Here is a 24913-nt window from a genome sequence, read left to right as displayed (position 1 = left end):
CTCATTTGCTCCTCACAACGTCCTTGGGAGGCAGATGGGTCACCCGGCTACTAAGTATTCGAGTCTGGATTTGGACTCGGGTCTTCCTGCCGTCGGGCCGCAGTGTGGCATCTTAGCTGAGTGTTCCAGGCCTTGGGAGTGAGGGTGCAGCTGGCCAGGAGGGTGGGCTGACATGGCCAGCCTGGCCTCTCTTCCTCTAGTGGAAGGCACCTTCTATGTGCTCACGTACTTATGAATATGTGATCTCCTTGGATCCTCGCAGCAGTCCTGGGAGTAAGCTCCTATCATTATTCCCATTTTAAGTGGAAGAAATTGAGGCAAGCAGGTGAAGTGACTTGGCCAGGCTCACACAGCCATGAAGTGTCTGAAGATGATTCCAGGCCTGGCACTGCATCCACAGGTTTCTGCCCGTGGCCCTGCCCCCGGCCTCACCCTGTTGTGTGGAGTTTTTCTCTCCCTATTCTTTGTTGGGGTCCTGCGCAGAGCAAAGCCCTTGCCATGTAGTGGTGCTGTAGTTTTTCTGGACATTTGATGCACTGGGCATTGAGGCATCAATGAAGACCTAACTCAGAAGTGATGGTGCACTTGAAACCTCCCTTTTTTTCCCCCTGACCTGCAGCCCCGGAACATGTGCACTCCCCACCCCCCAGTTTGCAAACGTGGGTTGTATGTGGCATCTACAAGCAGGAGACACAGGGATTGGGGGAGCCCCAGTGGTGAACGTTAGCCATTGGACAGACCCCTGCAAATCCTGCAGATGCTTTCCTGTTTTGCTAAGACAGTGTTGTTCTTGAATGTCCGTGTGTTAGATCAGGAGCTAAGGATTTTTACAAGAGAAATAAACTTTAAAGGGGATCTCGGTTATGAGAATTATTTTTGAACGCTTAAAATATGTGTGTGGACTAGGTGTAAAACTTGGCACCCTTTCTTAGGGTCTTCTTCACAGCCAATCTGTTCAATGCCGTCATGTTGTAGTACTTTATTAAATGAAATCAAGAAATTCCCTCATGAAGACATTTTGGTTTTGATTACATAACCTTCTTCTTTAGCTGTGTGGAGCCTGAGTTTATCGTAAAATTGTTGCTTTCAGTATCTATGGTTCACTTTGAGCATACTAAGTCTCTGTATTTTTTGGTTTTTTAGATTTGACCCAGTTGAAGGCATAAGTGGTCATTTAAATTTTTCCAGACTTATGCAGTTTTAGTCCCCTAAGAATTTTTAATGTTTAGGTATAGAAATGAACAGAGCTGAGAGAATTGGCAGTTTTTATAATAACGGCAGAAAAAGTTTAATCTCTGTCACTTTTCACCATGGCAACCAAGAATTTTAAATATAAGAAAAGGACCCACTGAGGTATTGACCAACCTTCTGGAGCCTGTGATGTCTCTTCTAGATGGTGGCAGCTTAGTGACCCAGTGTTGGAGTTTAAAGCAACTGAACTCCTGCTCGTGTCTGAACTTCTTCTGACACTGACCCTCCACCCCCGTCACCTCTCATTTGGTTCAGATTGTTTTCAACAGAAAAATTTAACAAATGAGGACACAATCCATGTATTGAAGAGTTCCACATTTAAAAAGGTTTTCCTAAAATTAAGCTCATGGCTAGAAGTGCTTTACAAATAGAATTTCATTTGATCCTCACATGTCAAGTAACAGTTTACATGGAATGGAAATTTACTAACTACAGTCTTTTTTAGATATAAACCCTAGAAAAATATTTGTCCTTATTTTGTAAATAAGTCTCCCCTACCCCAAAATGGTTTTTATAAACACATTGTTGCAGACAGGGAAATGTGTCTGCCCTAACTGTCTTTACCACCCTTTTCAAGTGGACATCAGTTTTGCCAGCCATGTGCATGTATATAGCTTCCTTGTAGAAGCTGGTCATGTTCAGGTCACATGTGAATTTTAGGAGCACAAAGCAGGCCAGACTGGCATTTTACATGATTAAATCTAAATCCATTACTAGAGCTGGGACAGCCTTGATTTTTAATTGGTCATTTTTGTGTCCTCTCAGCCTCCCAAGAGTCCACCCAATGTCTTAGTTTTTTTCCTCCATTGCTTTACCTTGCTGGGCCCTTGCGGTGAGGAGGCAGACTTGTCTGTCTCCATATGTGCTTGAGGCTGCGCTCACCCAGCTTCATTGCCCAGAGCAGCCCAGAGCGCTGAGCTTCCGTAGTGGAAGCCTAAGGGAAAGGTGGCCACATATGCGGCCTTGTGTGTGTTTTCTTCCATGTTGAGAATGAACTTTAATGGATGTGTTTGCGTATTCCTTTTTAGCCCTTCTGTGTTTGGGTCACCAAGGAGCCTTTGTCAGGAGACTTAGAAATCCCTCCCTAAGGATATTGGTAAAAAAAAAGAAAAAAGAAATGAGACAGTGACAGGAGGTGGGGGGGGAGAAGGGAAACAGTCTGAATCTGCAGAAGTTTCCAGGACATTGGAGGAGGGTTCAGGTTTTCAGGGCATCAGAATTCCACTTTGGAGTTAAGAGAAGCTCCTCTGATTGAGCAAAAAGCTTACAGCCCTGGGTAGTATCATCGCCTCAGTAAATAGGAATATTTAAATGAGTGAATACATGTTAGTTTCGCTAAATTTCCTGTACTTCCCTCTTCCCCTCCTCCCCCAAAGAAAAGGAAAACCACAACACTTTTAAAATCCGACTGTTTTCTCACTGCTTCCCTTCAAACGACCTTTGAAACATTCTCATCTCTTCTAGCGTGCTTTGCTTGTCCTGCCTTTTACGTAAAGGCTTTCTCTATGTTTCCACATGCCATCAGTTGAAGCCCTCTTTTTTTTTTTAATAGCTGAATCGTGGGAAGTGTTTTTGAAGGTTCTAGACAAACCAAACCACATTATAGGAGACTTTTGACCACAGATAAGCTTTCAGAATAGAAAGCCTTTGAACAGTTACTGTCGTTATGCATTGATGCTCTTAGGGTAATTTCAAGAAGAGAGATGTTCAGAAACTTGCTTTCAAAAAGCCGGAGGGAGATGCAGCCCCGCCACCTTTGTTTTGGGCACCTCACTTGTGCGTGAGTGATGGAGATGGCATCCTCCCGTAGTTAATGAGCCAAACTCTGGTTTTGTTGTGCTGGCAGGAGCCCCCTGGCCCAAATGGAGGAAGAAAGGCGGGAACATGTAGCCAAGATGAAGAAGATGGAGATGGAAATGGAGCAGGTGTTTGAGATGAAGGTCAAAGAGAAGGTGCAGAAGCTGAAAGACTCGGAAGCCGAGGTATTCTCCCTAAAGTGCCACCATTTTGGGCAATGAGGACCTTTTCAGTGACCGAGAGCCAAGAGTTTATAAGCTGCATTTTAATTACTAGTTTTCACCTCTTCCAATAAACCTTGTACCAAAGCCAACAGTTTTGAGTTTCTTTCTGCTCCTGCCCTGTCAGATGCCAAAGCCCAGAGGTTCTTAAGGACAGTGGACCCAGAGGCCACCCCCAGCCTGGAGAAGTTGCCATCAGGATCTAGGATCTCGCTGCAGTTCTCCCCATCCAGAGCTTATTTAAAGAAGCAAAATTTTAAAGGTCACTAATGACCAAACTTGCCATAGTTCACGACCACTTTAGCATCAAAGCATGAGAGTGTATGATGAGGCTGGCACTCATATCAGCTGAGGGATGGGCCCTCAGAGGCTCCCCATCTGGGAGGGGAGGGTCCTCTTCAGTTGCTATGGTTCTTCCACCCTCCCTCTTTCATGGTGTGCTTTGCAGGGTGTTAGTATGTAAGGCCAGGTATATAACCATACAGGGAATGCCTTGGGGAAAGGCAGCTGAGCCCCCCTTTCAATCAGTGCTGTAGCCCCCAGGTGGCCCAGCGGGCCTGCACATGTTGCTGTTGAGGGGCCCATAAGGAGCCTTTAGGGCTCACCTAAAGTCTGAACCAGGGTTTAGCATTGGCCCGGGTCCCGTGAGCCCAGCCTTGCAGGCCCCTTGGGCTGGGCGCCACCTCCCTTGTGTGAGATGGATCTGGCTCCTATTTGGGGGGTTCTGTAGAAGTTAACATGGTAATGACTCTCATTTGTGATTATGGGGGGAACAAGGGACCCTGCCCCCCGCCCCCCCCAAGTCCTAGGTCCTTGATGTATCGCGGCAGTTTCACTCGTTGCCTCTTCTGATTTCTTCAATTTGGGGATTTTTCTTTTGTTATTTAGCTCCAGCGGCGTCACGAGCAAATGAAAAAGAACCTAGAGGCGCAGCACAAGGAATTAGAGGAAAAACGGCGTCAGTTTGAGGATGACAAGGCCAACTGGGAAGCTCAGCAGCGTATCTTGGAACAGCAGAACTCTTCCAGGTAGCTGAGCGTACTGACAGAGGAAGCTTCTCATGGGCTCATTGGTTTCCAGGAGCTTTGGAAAGGTTGAGGGGCATTCGCGGCTGGAGTGGAAGCTCCTTGGTGCTGGAGCTTGGGGTTTGTTTCTGTAATGGGTCGAATAGCCCGTTCCTGTGGGAAGCCCATGGGAAGCGCCACATCTTTCTCAGGTGGCGTTGGGTTCCTTATAAGTAGACGAAACAGATAGTGGGGATGAGAGTTGAGGATGGTGCCTCGCGACAGACGTCAGTCTCAGCTCTTGTACCTTCAGCTCAGGACAGGAAGTCTTGAGCACCTGCAGACGCTCCTTTCTTAGAGCAGCGATAGGATGTGTCCATGGGAGACTGGGACAGTCAGAGTCCTGGCTGTGCCCTTTGTGACCCTTCCCTTGGGCCTCACTTTCTTCCTCTGAAATGAGGGCATTCAACTTAAGGAGCTCGTAAGACTCCTCAGAACTTGAAGTCTGAACCTGTGGATGCAGTAGTGCGAAATAAAACAAAGTGGTTTGGGAGTCAGGTGAGACTAGGCCGTTTCTGAGATGGAGGCATTGAGTCAGCATTTGAATTGAGCTCTGAATAGTGGGGGGGTGCCTGTGTGGGCCAGAGGGAAGAGTCTGGTATAGTGGCAATCATGGGATGGATGGAGGGATGGACAGAAGGAGAGAGGGAGGGCCGGGAGGTCAGAGCAGAACCTGGAACAGCAGCCAAGGCCTCTTCACCTCAGGGAGCCACAGTGTCTTCATCTTTCAGTGGAGGTTAGGTTATCTCTAGAGCCCCTAGAAGCAGCATGGCACAATGTCATTGGTCAGAAGACCAGCAGCTGGGAATCCTGGGCAGGCCCTTCTTTCTGAGGCTGCTGGTCCTCTTTCCCTGGGGTGCTGTTTGTACTGCTCACCATGCTTGGTAACCTCAGAAGCACCACAGACCTGAGGGGCCAGAAGTGTGTGGTAGCACCCCTAGTCCGTAAGCATGGGGTACTCCAGCTGGGGTCTCAGCCAAGACTGTGGTCAGCTAGTGCCCATCCCTGCCCTCTTTCCTGCTTCTTGAGTGAGCCAGTGTTGATGAGAATGGAGATTTTTAGGGGAGTTTGAGCACAGGACACAGCCTGTGTCAGGTTCAGTTGATGGGTGCTGATCTTGGGTGCTTTCTTTTTCCTTTTCTAGAACTTTGGAAAAGAACAAGAAGAAAGGAAAGATCTTTTAAGCCCATTAGTGACCACCAGTTATGTATTAGTTGCCAATATGCCAGCCTGGACGTCAGTGTTTGTTGGATCCGTTTGACCAATTTTGCACCATTTGTATCCATAATGATGGATTTAACAGCATGACAAAGTTTTTTTTTTTTTTCTCGGTTGATGGAGATTAAGATGCCTTGAATTGCATAGCCGTGTCATGTACTTAGAAGGAAACATCTCTAAGTACCTTCCAATTTTTCTTTTTTTTTTAAACAGATGTCTTCACTTTAATGCAAGAGAACATTTTACTGTTGTACAATCATGTTCTGGTGGTTTGATTGTTTACAGGATATTCCAAAATAAAAGGACTCTGGAAGGTTTGTGTGGGGGAGAAATTGCCATACTCGGATACAAACTGTGCTTCCTCCCTCCCTCTCTCCTTCTCTCCTTCTCTCTCTCTCTCTCTTTCTCTCTTCTCCCTCTCTCCTTCCCTCCCCCCCCCCCCACCTCTTCCTTTCTCCCTTAGAATTCTCCGCAGATGAGAACGTGACCTAGTCTAACACAGCTGACCCTCTTTTTTGACACTTCCATTGTTTAAAAATACACATGGAAAAAAAACCCAACCTCTAAGCTTCCAGTGCACCTAAAGCTTTTTATAACAGCCCTTTCTTGTTTTGGATTCTTTAAATATATGCTCTTCTCAATTTAGTGACTTCTTTAGCCAGAAGACTCATTACTGCTTCATTTTTGTAATAACATTTAAATTTAGTATTTTCCGTATATTGGCCCTGCTAAAATAGAATATAGCGTCTTTCATATGGTAGGAACCAGTGAGTAAAACTTCCCTTTAACTCCCTTTTTACACTTTATGGTAAGTAGCAGGAAAAATGCATTAATAGGTCATTTCTAGACAAAAATGTGGAGTTAACTACCAACTTGTTTCTACCTGTGTGCAGTCTCTTCTTTATTTTACTAGAAATGGGAATCATGGCCTCTTGAAGAGAAAAAAGTCACCGTTCTGCATTTAGCTGTATTCATATATTGCATTTCTGTATTTTTTGTTTGTATTGTAAAAAGTCACATAATAAACAATATTGTGATGTAAAAATTTGGTATGGAGTGATCATCATGGGGCATTAATCATCTGAGGTGCAGGCCAGCAAGGAGAGAATTACCGCTCTTTGCTGATGGATAGCCATGGCTCACCCCAGAAGTCGTCTCATGTGTGCCCGTCAGGCCCACTTTCAGGTAGTGCCTTACCATTGACTTCTCCATGTTACTTCTTTGAAGAAAATTGCCAATTCAGATTCAATAAACTCACATATTCCTAGAGCATCAATTTTAACTTTTAAAAATTGTTACTGATTTGTTTTTCCTCCCTGTGCTATTTTTAATATAACAAAACATAATCTAGTTTTGTCTCTATGGAGAGTGGGGAGGTTTTTTTTTTGTGGGTTTGTTTTAACATCCCCTTCTTTTGTTGGGATTCGTTATTCAAGGGAGGTGAACAAAGAGGGGAATTTAGGGCAACTGTGACCCTTTTGGCTTGTCTCCAAAGAGGAGATTGGACTGGGGCAGCACCACCCAACCTGCTCTTGGTGGTCCGAGTCACTGTGGGCAAAACGTGAAGAAAACAGAATTATTTTCAGTTAAGACCCATCTTCACTTTAGAAAATCAGGTTATTGTTGAGTGCATTTTAAGCAGCAAAATCTCCCCTATGCTACTTTGGAGCAAAGAACTCAGGAAAGCATTTTGAGCGAAACAAAATTCACTTTCCTGTAATACTTCAAAATTAAAAATTTCAGCCTTCACATCATTACTCCAAAGTAGGTAATGCAGGTGAGTTTTATAAATGAAGAGGCGTGATTTATTTAAGGTCATATTGCTAAGAGGTATCAAGGCCAGAAAACTAACTCAGATCTCAGTGTGCTTCTTCAAGCCACACCAGCTTGATAACATCAGGCTTTTATATTCACTTGATAGCATAATCAAAGTGAAAATAGCTTGGAAAAATCCTTGTGCCACTGCCACCCTACACACCTTACATCAAAGACTAGTCCTGTGTAAAACTAGCCAAGCAGAGTATCTGAAGCATCTCAAAAGAATTGGCTATTTGGGACTTTAGGAACTTTACTGGCCAAGTGAAGTTTTGCATGTACTATGTGTAAAGTCCCATGCTGGGTACTGGTGATACAAGGTGAGCTAGCCGCCTCCTCTCCAGGTGAGATGATATGTTGCATGAGCATATATGAAAGGCTCTCATACCACATGTGGTTTGGGTGGCAAGTTAACAGGTAGCTAAGGGACTCAGGACAAGATTACCCGACTTGCTTACCTTGCATGAAGGGCTTTGGAGACTACACAGGAGGTGCTGATTTTGTTTTTTGGTCCTCAAGGTAAAAAGAGTTACTGAGAGTCAGTGCCTAGGGGTGGTGTGGGCTTGACCTGTGCTTTACAAGAGTGTTTTCCGGACTGGGGGGCGGAGCCAAGATGGTGGTTGGAAAGCAGGGACTTGCATAAGCTCCCTGCCAGGTTCCTCCTAAAACCTATAAAAAAAATGGCTCTGAACAAATTCTAGAACTGCAGAATCCACAAAATAGCAGAGGGAAGCAGGGATCCAGCCCAGGACAGCCTGGATGGTCGCTGGATGAGGTCTATCGCGCACAGAGCTGGGAGCAGAGGGGAGCAGAGCCCAGCGTGAGCGGCAGCAGGACCAACCAGACCAGGAGCCGGGCAGAATGGGCCCTAGCACCCTGAATCACTGAGCTGTGGCAGTTACCAGACTTCTCAACCCACGAACACCAAAGACAACAGAGAAGGTTAGTGGGAAAAGCTGCTGGAGACAGGGATAGAGTTCATGGTTCAGCCACCGCCCCAGGGGCAGTGGAGGTGGGGCAGCTACAGAACTGGAGCTGCAGTTGCTTTTGGCCCCAGGCCCACCTGGTGGGAGGAATTAAGTGGCGGATCAGAGCAGGAGTGCACAGCCTGCTTAAGATTCCAGTCAGGTCCTGGCTGGCGGTTCTTGGGGAAGGAGGAGTGCTGGTGTGGCAGAGCTGGCTGTATAGAAATAGCTCTGAAAACAATAGCGCATCCCCTCAAGCTTGGAACAAAGTACTCTTTACAAGCAGTCATACCCTGACAAAAAACTCAAGGGTCAAGTAAGTTGGCTGGGAACATGGCCAGGCAGCAAAAACAGGCTCAGATTCAGACTCAGACTTTGGAATCTTTCTTTGGTGACGAAAAAGACCAAAACAGACAGCCAGAAGAAGTCAACAAAGTCAAAGAGCCTACATCAAAAGCCTCCAAGAAGAACATGAACTGGTCTCAGGCCATGGAAGAGCTCAAAAAGGATTTGGAAAAAGCGTTAGAGAAGTAGAGGAAAAATTGGGAAGAGAAATGAGAAGGATGTGAGAAAACCATGAAAAACAAGTCAATGACTGGCTAAAGGAGACCCAAAAAATACTGAAGAAAACAACACCTTAAAAATAGACTAAGTCAAATGGCAAAAGAGCTCCAAAAAGCCAATGAGGAGAAGAATGCCTTGAAAGGCAGAATTAGCCAAATGGAAAAGGCGGTCCAAAAGACCACTGAAGAAAATACTACCTTAAAAATTAGATTGGAACAAGTGGAAGCTAGTGACTTTATGAGAAATCAATATATTATAAAAGAGAACCAAAGGAATGAAAAAGTGGAAGACAATGTGAAATACCTCATTGGAAAAATCATTGACCCGGAAAATTTTAAAAATTATTGGACTACCTGAAAGCCATGATCAAAAAAAAGAGCCTAGATATCATCTTTCAAGAAATTATCAAGGAGACCTGCCCTGATATTCTAGAGCCAGAGGGTAAAACAGAAATTGAAAGAATCCATCAATCACCTCCTCAAAAAGATCCCAAAAAGAAAACTCCTAGGAACATTGTTGCCAAATTCCAGAGCTCCCAGGTCAAGGAGAAAATACTGCAAGCAGCCAGAAAGAAACAATTTGAGTATTGTGGAAACACAATCAGAATAACCCAAGACCTGACAGCTTCTACATTAAGGGATTGAAGGGCTTGGAATATGATATTCCGGAGGTCAATGGAGCTAAGATTAAAACCTAGAATCACCTACCCAGCAAAACTGAGTATCATGCTCCAAGGCAAAATAAGGATTTTCAATAAAATAGAGGATTTTCAAGCTTTCTCAGTGAAAAGACCAGAGCTGAATAGAAAATTTGACTTTCAAACACAAGAATCAAGAGAAGCATGAAAAGGTAATCAAGAAAAAGAACAAGAAAAGGAAATTGCAAAGCACTTACTAAAGTTGAACTGTTTTGTTTACATTCTTACGTGAAAAGATGACGTGTATGATTTACGAGACCTCAGTATTAGAGTAGCTGAAAGGAATATGCATATATATATATATGTTTATGTATATATATGTATATGTGTGTGCGTGTACATATATACATATTTATATATATATATACATTTACACATATATCTATAGACAGAGGGCACAGGGTGAGTTGAATATGAAGAGATGATATCTAAAAAAAAAATTAAGGGTTGAGAGAGGGAGAAAGGGAGAGATAGAATGAGGTAAATTATCTTGCATAAAAGTGGCAAGAAAAAGCAGTTCTGTAGGAAGGGAAGAGGGAGCAGGTGCGGAGGAATGAGTGAATCTTGCTCTCACCAGATTTGACCTTAGGAGGGAATACCATACACACTCAATTGGGTATCTTACCCCACAGGAAAGGAGGAAGAAGATAAAAAAAGGGGGGATGATAGAAGGGAGGGCAGATGGGGGAAGAGGTAATCAAAAACAAACACTTTTGAAAAGGGACAGGGTCAAGGGAGAAAATTCAATAAAGGGGGATAGGTTAGGACGGGGCAAAACATAGTCTTCCACAACATGAGTATAGTGGAAGGGTTTTGCATAACGATACACATGTGGCCAATGTTGAATTGCTTGCCTTCTTAGGGAGGGTGGGTGGGGAGGGAAGAGGGAAGAGAATTTGGAACTCAAAGTTTTAAAAGCAGACATTCAAAACAAAAAAAAAAAAGGTTTTTGCATGCAACTAGGAAATAAGATACACAGGCAATGGGGCATAGAAATTTATGTTGCCCTACAAGAGAAGAAGGGAAGGGGGGATGGGAGGGGAGTGGGGTGACAGAAGGGAGGGCTGACTGGGGAATGGGGCAACCAGAATATACTCCATCTTGGAGTGGGCGGGAGGGTAGAAATGGGGAGGAAATTTGTAATTCAAACTCTTGTGAAAATCAATGCTGAAAACTAAATATATTAAATAAGTAAAAAAAATTGGAAAACAGTTATAATAAACAAAAATAGAGTAAAACATCAATAACATTACATTTAAAAAAAAAAGAAATTGTTCTCTTCAGTGGAAAAAAAAAAAAGGAGGACTTTACTTGGACCCTTGGTATTGATTAAGGAGATTGTTCTTACTGTGACCCAGGGGTGGGTAGTGTGGCATTTTCTGCTACGCCTTAAGGATGTGTCATGCTGGGGAAGACCCTAGCCTGGGACGTCCTGCTGTATAAACAAGTATTTCGGGGAATGCTACCGAGTGCAGTGATGTGTGCTATGTGCCATGTGACATATTGAGTGTTATGAGATATATATATGTATATATATGTATGTAGATATAGATATATAGATAAATGTATATATGCACATATATTAGATGGTATGTTTTAAGGATGTTGTTATAAATGTTATACTTTAGTTTATTGCTGAATAAATAGTGCATTATGCTAAAAAAAAAAAAGCGTTTTCCACTGTGTGGGAGAGAGAGCCTCCCATTCTCTGCCTGTTGGAAGGACTGGTTTCCTTCAGGTCTACTCGAGCTCAGTTCCTAGTTTCCCCAGTTACTAGTGTGTGCCCTAGGTAAATTCCCTCCTGTCTGTTGCGTGTGTGCTTTCTGTGGATCCACCTCAGTGCAGGGCCAGCTTCTTGAGAGCTTTTGTAGGCTCTTAATAGGTGCTTGTTGGTTAAGCCATATAGGCTTAAGAATCTGTTGTTGTTCCGGGGTCTCAGGTAACATTGAATTGGAGATGTCCTGGAACATCTGGTTTGAAGTGTCCATTGGGCAGCTGTTGACACATACCCTGGAGCTTAGAAGATGGACCAAGACTGGAGAGTAGAGCGAGGAAGGATAGGCTGGCTGGGGGCTGAGCCTCTTTTAAAGAAATGCAGATGTGTGGATAATTAGTGAAAGATAAGGATTCCGATAGTGAAGAATTATTGTGCCAATTCAGGGGCAGATTAAAAGCGCAGACACTTTTTGCACCTCTCCTTTGACAGGGTACCTATTGGCCTGGCACCTGAACAGGTCAGGGCCTCAGTGTCCCCTCTGCCCCCAGGTACCCCTTCCTCCCTTGTGCTCTTGAAAATCTGTAGCTTCTTTCAGGGCTTAGCTTAGGGTCTGCCTCCTAGACTTGGTCTTCGCCAACACTCCCCCTGCCCTCTAATATCCTTTTCCCACTTCAGTTTTTGTGCTCTCTTCCTAAAAAGCTTAGCTAAATTTATCGGTTGTATACCCTCATAGAGAGGCCAGAAGCTTGTTGTAGCCAAGGTCTTAGACTAGTGTGTTTTGCTGGTAGCCGGAGCTTAATGGTTTTTAATGGAATAAAATCATCACTCTGACAGCCCATGATTTTGTGACCTGATGTTTGATTAAAGATCTATCAACCCATTGGAAAACCTGGGGGTGCAAGGACCTCATTTTACCTTTGACGCTTTGCCTGGATCCCCAAGTGTTAGCTCAGGGTAAGAGCATGCACACTGGATGTCTTGCACTGCAAGGCTATCCAGTGTTACAATCTGAAAAAGCATAGGGATGACCTTGGGTTCCCAAAGCAGGGACCCCTATTTCCTGGCAGAATTGAACTTTAGAAACTTACTGGGAGTTGATTAAAAGAAAGTCCCACACAGGCTCTTCAAGGGGCTCCAGTAAGTGCTTTGGGGATTAAAAGATGATTCTCCTTACTTTCAGTATGAGAGATCCAACAACTGGGACCTGTTCTTACCCAGGCTCCTTTCTTTGCTTGTCATCAGGGATTTCCAGGGTCCTCATCCTGGGGGTGGAGGGTTGCATGAGGCCACTAAGCTGCCCTCTGCTTTGGCAGTCAGATGTTGAGCTCCCTGGCAGGGCACCTTAGTTCCTTCATCGGGGAAATGAGAGAACTGGCTTAGATGTAAAGTCCTTGCCATCCACCAGATCTGGGCTTCTGTAAAAGAAAACACTGATCACCTGTGTGCAAGGCCGGGGTGGGGGTGGGGGGGCTCAGAAAAAAAAACGTGGAGCTTTACTTGGCCTGGGGATGAACCAGGGGCCCTGGATAGAAGCCGAAGGGGCAGATTGCAAGCCACCACACAAGTAGATTGTGCTGCCCATGTCTGGTGGTTAAACCCCCTCACTTGAGGTCATCAAGCAGAGGCTGGTGGATCACATGGGGGGTTGTCGTGGGGAGTCCTTTGGTTTATGGTTTGGACCAGACGGCTGCTGGGACCCTTCTGATGCTGAGAGCTGGAAGTGCTTTTGGAGAAGGGATTCACTTACAGGTGGGCTCAGCTTTATGTAAAGCATAACTGGGGCCTGCTTCCATCTGAGCGGCCTGGACAAGTGTCTCCATGGGCCTCTTTCACGAAAGGAGTTCTGCTGAAGAACATATATGTTCTCATATCTGTGGTGGTGCCCTGTGCATCAGAGAACTCACTGGGCTGGGAAGGAAGGTGGCTCCATGTGGGAGGGGGAGCAAGGATCTGACAGGCAAAGCATTTTAATGTTTGTCAGTGTTTTCACTCATCAGCACCGCCAGTAGAATTTGGGGGTCACAGTTCTGGAGCTGTTCTGGTGAACCTTCATGTTCCTCTGGGCTATGCAGGGAGTGTGTCCATCTCTACTTCTAAGGGGCCAGCCTGATTCAGTTCTTCCAGTGTGACCTCTCCAGATGAGTGAGCAGAAAAGTGCTCCTCTATAAGGTTGCCCACTCCGGGAGCGGAGTTGGTTCCCATGATTTTTGACTAAGCCCAAGGGCATTCCAAGCTGTGTCTGTTCCCAGCTGAAAAGGGGTCCTGGCTACATTTCCTCTGCTCAGAGCCTACAAAACATGGAGAAGAATGAAAACTCCTTTTGCTTCCCATGGGGTGCCAAGCTCAGGCCAGGGCTGAGGGAGGGCCCAGTGAAAGGAGACCTTGTTCTGAGCACTGCTCTGTGAGAGAAGCCCCATGCTCTGCTGGAGACACAGGGGCTTCTGTTCTGAGCCCAACACCTCTGTGCCTGCACATTGGGTGCTGCTGTTTGAGGACACCGGCTTGTCTCTTAGCAGGGCACTTGTGAGCTGTTTGAGCATTCACCCATCGGCTTAAATAGACAATGCCATTTTGGGCGTGAGCATGGTCATGAGACAAGTGGGAAGGGAGAGAGGGCGCCCCCAAGTCTAGTTCCTATGGCTTAGCCAATAGCAAGGTCAAAGAAGTGGAATTTCTGACACTGGCTCTCTTGAGTGACCTCCTGCTAGGTGAGACTGGCTCCTTTGAGTCCTACGCTTTTCAGACAGCGGGCTGAAAACCAGCACCTGTCTACAGGACCCCCCAGCAATGGTCACTGGGTCAGGGTGTGCTGCTAAGGGCCTTCGTCGGTTGTGGCCCAGCCTCCCTCTCAAGTTGGTTGTGTTCCTTTCTGAGTACAGGGCACAGATGTGCCGGTATATGTCTATCAGTTTCCTCTCCTGCACTCCCTTCCTGGCTCGGAGAGTGAGTGATCTCCAAAGGGATATGAAGATGAGCTGCTGGGACAGGGTGGAGGTGGGGAGGGCACCCCACTACTTCCTAGGGGGCTGTGGGCCCCTGGTGTGAGGACCTTCTCAGGGCCCCTCTGATGCCCCTCTCAACTTCCCCATGAAATCAGCCCTACTGATTTGTGAGAGCTGGCCCAGCGATGAGGTCCACCCACCTCTCGTGGGGTTGTCATGACACCACAGGCTGGGCTAGGCAGAGCAGAGCAAGCACCAGGAAACACGGCAGATTGCTTGTGGCCCATTCGAGGTCAAACCAAATGGGTCTTGAGGCAGCAGATTCCAACGCCGTGCCCTTTCTAGGCCTTTCACTTCCCTTGGCCCCGGAGGGGACCTTAGAAGCTCCTTAGGCTGCCCTCTCCCATTAGAGGTGTTGCCTGAGGCTGGAGAAGCCCTGGTCTGCTGTGTCCAGAAGGCTCCATCCAGGGTGGTAGCCCAGCTCTGCCTGGGCCCCTTCCCCACCAATGCTACGTAATTCAGCAGACATCTGTCAGGGAGTGAGGCCCACTAGGGAAAACGAGCCTGGGGGCCTTACACCGAGGCTGGCTGGTGGAGACTGTCCAGGGACCAAGGAGCTCAGGGATGGGGGGCAGTGAAGGGAACTGAGGCAGACCCAGAATGAGGGGAGACCCTGAGTTTGCTCCTCTGTCCTTTTCCAAGGGAATACTGAGGCAACTCCGGCACTTTCCAGGTCTTAGTGCTGAGGCGTGCCCCTGACAGGAGCTGCTCTCAACAACTTTACAGAAAAGACCTTTTCTGAGCATCCCACAGCCTCGTTGGGAGGCAAATGCCATTATCGACCCCATTCTGCAGGTGAGAAGAGTGAGGCCCGGCTAGGGGATGTGAATTGCCCAGCAACACAGTGGAGGCTGGATTTTGGGAGGACCTTGGAGAACATTCATAGGTTGGCAGGGTACCAGGGCTGGTACCCTTCTGGTGGGGTCGGGGGAACCTGCTACCTCCACAGGCAGTCCCCAGCACTTAGCAAAGGACTTTGCAGAGTCAGGACTTAATGATTTTCACTCATTCCCCTTTGTGGCAGCTTGGGTTACTGCAAATTACCCTCCCCCGCTTCCCCATCAGCCCTGATTTCCCCTTGCGCCCTCGGCGGTCAAGGAGAACAAGGCTCCTGTGAGTCCCTGCGTGAGATAGCGCTCCGTGCCCCAGTCTTCCCCTCCCCAGGCTAGCCGTGCCCGGCCTCGTGGCGGCTTATCAGCATCAGCCGCTTCCCATCGTGGTGGTCCGGCCAATCTGATCTCTGCCTCTGCCCGTTCTTGAGGAGGCCCGGAGGAGTCTGTCCTGCTTGCCTCAGAGCCCTGCCCAGATCTGCTTCCAAGGGGCCTTCGCGGGGTGGGGGGAGCATCAGTGGAGATGGGGGCGGGGAGGAGACAAGAGGAAGAGGAAAGGCAAGCGATGGACGAAGGGCCTTGTCCCAGAGGGAAGGCTGCCACGGCGTCAGGTGTCCCCTGGGCACCGGGAAGCCGGTCCTGGGTCCGAGCAGCAGCCCCGCCTGGTGGCCTGTTCTAGAAAGGCCAGGATGCCGGCTGGAGAGGAGACGCCAGAAGATGGCAGCATTTCCCACGCCATCAGGCTCTGCTCACCTTTGAGATCATTTCTGGGATCAGATTTTCCCATGGGAGGAGTATCCCACCCCTCCCATCCTGAGAATCGGAGCTGGCAGGGGCCTGCTCAGGGGCCGCCTAGTCCGTCCTTCTAGGCCAAGCCCAACACTTGGTCTCCCAGCCTGGGCTTGAAGATCCCTGGTGAAGGAGAATCTGGACCACCTGGGCACCCCTCTCATTGTCAGGGAGTTTGGCCAGAAAATGCATCTCTGCACCTTCCCACAGCCCCCACTACTCCTGGCTCGGCTCTCTGGGCTGAGGAGAACCACCCTCATCCTCACCCTGGGTAATTGCTCTTCTGACACTCGAACCCAGCTCTTGTGTCTGCCCTGAATCTTCTCCAGGCTCTGCATCCCTGGTTCCTTTCACCTCTCTCCCCCCAAAAGAAACAGCCTATTATCAGCCTGGTGAAGTGGGGGCTGGAGGCCCCTCCTCGATGCGGGAGCCTCTGCCCTGAGTCACGGCCGCAAGGCCCCAGCCTCAGTTAGCAGCCCCTGCCTAGCCTGGCTCAGGGGCTGGCTCTGGAAGCCAAGACCTGCTTCCGTGGGAGGAGGCACTCTGCCCCTGTCCTACCTGCTCTCCCATCCCAATCCCCAACAAATTTGCCTTTGTCTTAGACCTGCTTTTTTAGCCTCTCATTCCTTCCATCTCCAGAACTCATGAAATCTGCTTCCCCAGAAGACATGGCATCCATCCCCCACCGTGCACAAAGGAGGGAACGGGACTACTGTCCTTATTCTCCGGGCCGCTTCCAGTCCCTCCCTTGTCAGCAGCCTCTCATCCTCCAAGCTCCTCTTCATCGTCAGTGTCCAGGTCCTGGCTTGGCCAATGCACTCCAACCCCAGGTCATTCTCCTTTCCTCAGTAGTACAGGTCCAAGATCTGGGGGACTTTGCACGGTTCTCCCTGTCTCCTCAGTCACCACCAGCCCTATGTCAGCCGCTGTCCAGGAGGCTTGGGACCCTTAGGTCACAAACTCTCATCCCTCACTCTTCTTAGACTTACTCTGCATCCTCTCCACCACCCATTTCCCTCCTCCCCTGCTCTCCCCCTGCTTTGGCCTTGCTTCTTCCTCGCCCAATCTTGACCATAAATACCATCCCCCAACTTTGAATCCTTGGCTTTCTTGTCCTGCTCCGCCAAGCCCAAGCCCTTGGCTGGCCCCACCATCTGCTGTCTTTGCTCCTGCTTGAAGTAGCCCCACAGCTATGCTGACTGGGTCCATTCCAAACAATGGTGGCTGATGCCAGTTGGACCCTCACTGCTGTACATACGTTTGTCCTTCCCTGCTTGGCCACCTCCTTCCCAATGGTGACTCCCAAACCTTCTCCACTTCCCAAGCCTTTCATGGCCTTACCCTTTCAGCAGAAGACCTTGCCTCCCACTTGAGAAAGAGTCTGTTTGTCATGAGTCACCCATTCTCCCCTGTTCTCCCCTTAAAACCCTTCTCCATTCTCTCCTCTGTTGTTCTAGTCTCTGAAGAAGAGGTGGCCTTCTCCTTTCCAAGGCCAACCCCTTGATTTATGTCTTGGATCCCATCCCAGCTTCTGCAGGAACCTGCCCCATTAGTCACTCTCTTCTTCCTCTTCCTCCTTCCATCTTCAATCTCCCCCTTATCTTCTGGTTCTTCCTGATTCCCCAAAACACACCTATGTCTCTTTCATGCTTTAGAAAAAGTTTGATGTGACCCTGCCCTATCCCCTCAAACTATCATCCTAGAGCCCTTTTCCTTTTCATAGTTGAACTACTGGCATCTACAGTCATTGCCATCACTTCCTCATCCTACCTCTGACTCTTCAGATTTTTGCCACCAGCTTTCACCTGAAACGGCTGTCTCCAAGGATGCCAACAAATCTGTTGGTTGCTAAATTCAATGTCCTTTTCTCAGTCCTCATGCTTCTTGATCAGCTAGGTGGCTCAATGGATAGAGTGCCAGGTCTAGAGTCAGGAGACCTGAGTTCAAATCTGGCCTCTGACACTTACTGGTTCTGTGACCCTATAAAGTGGGGATAATAATGACACCTCCCTCCCAGGGTTGTTGTGAGGATCAATGAGATAATGTTTGTAAAGCAGCTTGGCGTGATGCCTGACGCACAGTAGGTGTGATATAGATGTTGGTTATTATGAGGATTGCTCTCCCTGATGCCCTGACACTGGTCTTCTGCTTCTCCTCCTCCTTCTCTCTGCGCTCCTCAGAGAGTCTTCTCTGCTGGACTTTCACCCACATCCGTTCATGAAAGGTGGACTCTGTGGCCCCGTCCTGGAGTGTCCTCTTCTCTTTAGTCTCCTACCTGACCTCATCAGCCCCAAGGACTTGAATCTCGCCTCTGCGTAGACAGCTTCCAAGCCCTCAGCACTCTCCCCTGAACTCTGTTCTCACGTGGTCTCTGCCTGGGTGTCCTATGAGATCAAGCACTTAGCCCTCGCTTCCCCTCCAAACATGCTTACTTCTATGGAGTGCCCCGCCAACCTGCTTGCTCAGGCTCCCAAACTTGGAGTCACCCGCAATTCTTTGCACCTCCCTGCCCACATTCATCCAACTGGAATATCTCTCCTCCTACTCTAATAACATTTCCCACATTCTTCCCCTTCTCTCTGCTTGTGCAACGTCCTCATCTAGGCCTTTGTCCCGCTTCATGAACACCATAGCCTGGTCTCCCTGTCTCCAATCCATCACTGCCGAAATTATCTTTCTGAAGGACAGTGATGTCCATGTTGCCCAGACATCTCCTGGTTATCTAATTATCTCAAAAATAACACACAAACCCCTCACCCTGCCATTTAAAGAGCTCACCATTTGGCCTGGGGCTAGGATTCCACATGGGGCTTCTCTGCAAACTCTAGCTTCCAGCCAAATGGCCTCTGGGCTGTAGGCCCATTTGGAGCTGCTGCCTCCACTAGGTGCAAGCCTCTGCACAGCCGTCCTTCAGGCCCGGCATACACTCGCTTTCCAACTCGGCCTCAGAGGCCTGCGTTTCCTTCAGGCCCTGGCTCTGGTGCTTCTGGGGCTTCAGGCCCTCTCAGGACTCCAATGATCTTGCCTTTACTTATCTGTGTCTGCTGATCCTAATAACAGATAAACTCTCCTAGGTATTGTGGTGGATAGAAAGCTGGCCTCGGACCTTGTAGAGGTGGGTTCCATTGCACCGGAGCCAGCATCCTGGCTTGGTAGCCTGGGCAAGCCCGGGTAATCTCTCAGGATCTGGGCAGCTCTTGAGGGCAGGTCCTGATCTGTGTCAGTCAAGGCAGTTCCTCATCCTGAGCTCTCAAAATCCCTAGTACCTTGCATGACCATTTGGCATCTAGTAGGTGCTTAATAAATGCTGATTGTGGATTGTGTCGATCCCATCCATTCGCCACCCAGTAATGGACTCCAGTCCAGAAGCCCAGGGAATACTGTGAAGAGAGAGCATCTGACCTACTTTAGCTCTCCAGCTGTAAGAGGGGAACTTCTCAGCAGCTCCCCACTAGGCCTGCTCTGCCTTCTATCCAAGCCACCCCAGCACTTCCTATCCTTTCCCTACCAAGAGGAGGTCCTGCAAGCAGCTCTTTTCTGGCCAGCCTCTGGCCCCCAGGGCCCCAAACCCTCCTTCTGTCCTCTGGAAAATCTGGAGTCCAGCTTCCCTGCAACCTAGAGAGGCTTTGGATGGAGGACAGAGGTCCAGCCGGGCCAAAAGCACAGCCACCTAGTTCTAGGGGGAGTGCAGGACCCTTTCTGCCTTTGGGAAGCTGACCCAAAAACACAGCAAAAGACCTTGACTCTGTAGGCAGCAGACCTGGGTTTGAATCCCACTGTGGTAACCACTCCCTGGCCAAGGCCCAGGCTCTGATCTTCCCCGGGGCCTTAGTTTTCTCATCTGTAAATTGGAGGGATTGGTCCCTTCTAGCTCAAGGTCTGTGAACCATCCATCGACAAGCATTAGGCACTTACTGTATACTAGGCACACTGTGGTAAGCCCTGGGAAAGTACATTAGGCCCCAGGTGTCAGGGAGTATGAGGAATCTGGGAGAGGAGGAGGGAGCAGGGAGGACGGTCCGGGCCTGAGGAATACGGGGGGCAGAGCATGAAGGTGGGGAAAGGACATGGCGTCTTCTGAGGTCAGAGTCTCCTTTGGTTTGGAGTCTGTGAAAGGGGTTAATGGGGTACTTGGGCCTCTCCAAAAGCCTCATGAGTCTGCCCAAGAGCTCAGTCATGGTGTCATGGGCCACGGAGAGAATTCTTTCAGACAGATTGCTCTTGAACCCAAGTCTAGGGAGAGGCTTTCAAACCAAGGCCCCCCAGGGGCCTTGTGGGAGGGTCTCCAGCATACATCCTGGGGATAGGGTGAGAGTGGGGTACCCAGGCTAATCCTCACACCCCAGTGGTGTTCCTTGAACCCATGTCAATGAGCTGAGGGCCAGGAAGAGGGGAGTGGGGATACAGGACAGAACAGGCCTGAGATGGGTTCTGTGCCCAGGCCACAGGCAGATGAATCCACTGGGGTAATGGGCCAATGGGGAACAGGGTTGGGACGTTTTCTGTGCTTTGATCCAGGGTAGGCCCTGATCTAATTCACACTGGATGGCTCTCTGACCTTATAACGGATCCCATAGTTTCCTGCCTCTATGCCTTTGCTCACACGGGGCATCACTGGTTACATGATGGCTGTGAGACTAAGAATGTTCACTGACGGGCTTGAGAAGACTTCTGACGGTGCGTCTGCTGTAGGAGACGAATGGAAGAAGCCTGACTATTCCCTGAGGCGGCTCTGCTGCACGGTGGATAAGCATGGGGCCTGGAGTCTGGAAGACCTGAGTTCAAATTCGACCTCAGACACATCCTAGATGTGTGACCCTGGGCAAGTCACTTTGCCTTGTTTGCCTCAGTTTCCTCATCTGTAAAATGAGCTGGAGAGGGAAAAGGCCAAGAAAACCCCAAATGGGGTAATGAAGAGGAGGACGTCACTGGATATCAATGGCTATTCTCTGAATTCTTTGGTCAAGGACACCCTCGAGGCCTGCGTGAACCCTTCTCATAAAGTCCTTGAAGATGGAAAAGTCAGACTATTAATGCTCAGGGGCTGCTGGATTCAACGGAGGCACCTTTGAGGGCAGGAAATTTGTCTGTTACTGTTTCAAATCTTTGGAAATATCCTGAAAATTGATTCTTTAACGCTTCCTAGAATGTCTTGCCTCCAGCATGGATCTCCGCAGCCTTCCTGGTGACATTGTCCTGAGGGCTGTTCCTGCTTCTTCATCGGGGAATCCTGAAGTGGTGAGTCCAGAGATGCTGCTCCCCTGGGAGACCCCTTGGTGGCCGTGGCTTTCTGCTTCACGAGGAAGGCCAGTGTTTGCCGGCAGAGATCCTTTCTGGGTTCTTGGGCCTTATCGTGCTGGTGAGCGATTGGGACGCCTTCAATCACGCTCTGCAGCAAAAGGTGGCCTTGGGAGCCAGAGTCTGACTTTTGGTCTCATCTCCCCTCCTGGCTGTCCTGGCTTCCTTCAATGCCCTTCAAGGCCCCCCGCATCTTCTAAGAAGCCATTCCAGATCCTGGTAATGCTGGGGCCTCACCCGACCTTATCGTTGTCTGTCCAGAGCTGCGCCCTGGTCTCCCTCCTCAGACTGGAAGCTCCTCCACGCTTCCTGTGACTGGGCATCTTCCCCTGGCATGCAGCAGACCTACCTACGTCCCTGGTCAGGGAGTCTGTGCATAGCTGCATCTCTGGGGAAAGGACTGACCTCCCCTCTCCACAGTGGGATAACTAATTCTGACTTCTGGACAGAGTCCTCGGGAAGATCAAGGGAGCATGTGTCAGGGAAGGAGTCACAAATGGGGAAGAGCCTGGCACCTGCACTTTCCAAGTGAGGAAATCAAGCCGGGAAGTAGCAAAGGCAAGCCTCGAATCCTGGCCTCCCAAGATCCAGGGCTCTTTCCCCTCCAGGAACACATATAGAAATTCAAAGAGCTTAATCAGAAAAGGCCTAATCAGAAAGACCTGAGTTCAAATCCAGCCTCAGACCCTTCCCAGCTGGGTGACCCTGGACAAGTCACTTTACCCACCTGCCTCAGTTTCCTCACCTGTAAACGGGGATAACAAAAGCCCCTCCCTCCCCAAATGAGATCATCATTGCAAAGTGCCCAGCACACAGTAAGTGTTGGTCATAAATGTTAGTTATGGTCATTATGACTCTGAGCTCTGGGCCACTTCATGAGTCCCAAACATTTCCATTCTCCTTCTGGCTAACCAGTTCAGTTAACCCATGCCCTAATCATCTTGGATAACTGAGCTCCCAGGAGGTATGGATGAGGCAGAAGACTTTGGCTGGGATATCATGACTGGACAATGGGTCCATTGGATGGGAAAGAGGAAGGGAAGAGGAAACCTTCTCCTCCTCCTCCCCTCCTCCTGGGCTGACCATGATCTCCACGTCCTCCAGCCTGTCAGCTATCCTTTGGCCTCTAGGTTTCATTCGGGTTGTCTTGTCCTAGGAAAAAAGGAAGAAGAAAAGATAATTCTCCATGGGATCCTGGGGGTCAGAGAAAGCAGGGCTGCTATCCCGTTAACTTGTCCTGGACACATGCCAGGACTGAATTTGGGCAGCTGGGGCCAGAGGAGAGAACGGCTGGAAAGCCTTTGGGGAGAGGAGGACAGCCTGAGCCAGGGTCCCAGGGTGACCTGGGTACTCCAGGCTCGGAACATGTGAGATGGGGGGGGAAGTTTCCAGTCTTCTGCTTAAGCCAGCATTGGGCCAACAGGCAGCCTTGGAGGGGCCTGGCTCTGGTCTAGTGGTGATGGGGGGATGTGGGGGTCAGGGATTCACCAGTATTCTTTTTGTTTTCCTCAAAAGACACAACTTCCCAGCCTTCTCAAGCAGTTGGCTCAGAGCCTGTGAGAAGAGGGAAGGGGCTGCTGGAGCTCAGCAGAGCCTTGGTGGCTGCCGGCCAGCAGTGAGGAGACCCCTCAGCAGCCAATGGGAAAGCCACTAGATGGAGGAGCTGATGCCTGGGGGGTCGCCAGAGACTGGCCCAGTCGGTAGATGACAAAATGGCGTCTCTTTACTGTGGTCCTTTTGGCAACTTAACAATTTGTGTGCCTGTGTGTGTGTGTGTGTGTGTGTGTGTGTGTGTGTGTGTGTGAGAGAGAGAGAGAGAGAGAGAGAGAGAGAGAGAGAGAGAAAGAAGAGAAGAGAAGAGAATTACAGTGAGGGAGAATAAAGGAGGGGGAAAGGGAGAAGGAAGGGAGAAAGAATGAAAGTGTGTGTGTGAGAGAAACAGAAGATCAAAGTGAGAGAACAAAAGAAGGGGAGGGAGGGGGGATGAAAGTGTGCGTGAGAGCAAGGGGGAAAGGAGGGGGGGGAGGTCTTAGCAACAGAGTTTCCTTTGTGGAAAAGACCCCGCAGCCCTTGCTTTGAGAACCAGATTTTGGGAAAGAAGTAGAAAGTTAAGGCTTCTTCCTTGGTAGATGGAAGGTCTTGGGAAGTTCTGATTTTGCCTGTCGCTGATCCCAAGGAATGGCCGCCCTCCCCTCTCCCCCGACACTTTCCCTCTGAAGTAACTTTTCAGTTGCCCTGGATTTCTCTTGTCTGTAGCCACAGTTTTTGCTTATTGTCTCCTACGGCTAGACCGTGAACTCCCTGAGGGCAAGGGCCTTACCCTGGATCCCCAGGGCTTTAGCACACTGTTTATTGACTGACTGACTGAATGAGGGACCCTCCTGTCCAAATACTGTCCAAACCCTGGCTCTACTCTCTACCTCCAAGGTGACTGCCTCCTCCAGCCCTCACTGACCATCCTCTTCTCTTTCCACCCAGCAGGCCTGGGCAGTGGGCACTTACTACGTTACTCATCAATGTTTCTTGTCTCCTGAGTTTGGAACCTTTCCCAATCCGGTCCAATGAGCCTTTATTCCATCAGTCAATGTGCAAGTGCTATTAAGCCCCTACTATGTGCCAAGCTTTGTACTAAACCCTGGGGATACAAAGAAAGGCAAAACAAAACAAACAAGCAAAAAAAAACCCCAGTCCTTACCCTTGAGACAACCAGGAACATCTTTGTACAAATGAACCCTACATGGGATACATTGGAAATCATCCCAGAGATTGAGGAGGACTGGGAAAGGCTTCTGGAAGGTGGGAGACCAAGGAAGCCAAGTTTGTCGATGCCTTTCAGTGCTAAGAAATCAGAGAGACTCCAAATGGCAAGAGCAGGAGAGGGAACAGTGGAGGATTTGCCAAATGAGATGAGGTGAAGGAGCTGGGAAAACTTCACTTGGAGAGGGGAAGGCTTAAGTGCTCTTGATGGCCGGTTGCAAGCCTTGGAAGGACCTTGGAAGCCGTCGGTGTCAAGCTTCCCTTTTACAAATTTATTATTTTTAGAATTCTTTTCTTTTTACATTTTGAGTCCCAAATCCCCCCCTCTCTTCCCTCAGTCCTCCGCTACCCACTGAGAAGGCAAGTGACACAGTATCAAATAACACATGTGAAATCAGGCAAAACGTTTCCACATTAGCCATATCACTGAAAAAAATTGGGAAAATTGTACCTCACTTTGCCCTCAGAGTTCATCAGTGCTCTCTCTGAAGGGGCATAACCTTTTTTCATCATGAGTCTTCTGGAATAGTCTTGGATCGTTGGATCGATCAGGGTAGCTGAGTCTCTCACAGTTAATCAGCATTAGAACGCTGCTGTTACCGTGCCCAGCCATCTTCTGGTTCTTCTCACTTCACTTCGCGTCAGTTCATACAGGTGTCGCCATGTTTTTTTTCTGTCACCACCTCCCTCATCATTTTCATAGAGCAAGGGTAATCCATCACAAGCGTATACCGCAGCTTGTTCAACTGTTCCCCCTCTGATGAGCATCCCCTCTCTTATCTCCTTCCTTTTGTATTTCCCTACTGGCCACGGTATACTCAACTGTGTACGTATAGTCTTCCTTCCCTGGAACCAATTCCAATGAGAGTGAGGTTCCAACATTGCCCACCACCACCTACCCCCATTTCCCCCTTCACCATAAAAGCTC

General features: G+C 48.7%; 1 protein-coding gene across 4 annotated transcripts in view; it reads left to right on the top strand.

Moving 5' to 3' along the window:
* Window positions 1–6596, top strand: part of SEPTIN7 (septin 7) — a 73422-nt gene extending 66826 nt beyond the window's left edge. For all 4 annotated transcript variants that reach the window (XM_036738031.1, XM_036738032.1, XM_036738034.1 and 1 more), the window contains 3 exons: window positions 3098–3233; window positions 4158–4297; window positions 5478–6596. In XM_036738031.1, the coding sequence (XP_036593926.1) occupies window positions 3098–3233; window positions 4158–4297; window positions 5478–5517 (316 nt within the window). In that variant the 3' untranslated portion in view covers window positions 5518–6596. The remainder of the gene's footprint in view (window positions 1–3097; window positions 3234–4157; window positions 4298–5477) is intronic.
* Window positions 6597–24913: the final 18317 nt, after the last annotated feature.

Source organism: Trichosurus vulpecula, chromosome 9, assembly GCF_011100635.1.
Source record: "Trichosurus vulpecula isolate mTriVul1 chromosome 9, mTriVul1.pri, whole genome shotgun sequence".
NCBI classification, from domain to species: domain Eukaryota; kingdom Metazoa; phylum Chordata; class Mammalia; order Diprotodontia; family Phalangeridae; genus Trichosurus; species Trichosurus vulpecula.
This window is presented reverse-complemented; position numbering and strand designations above follow the sequence as displayed.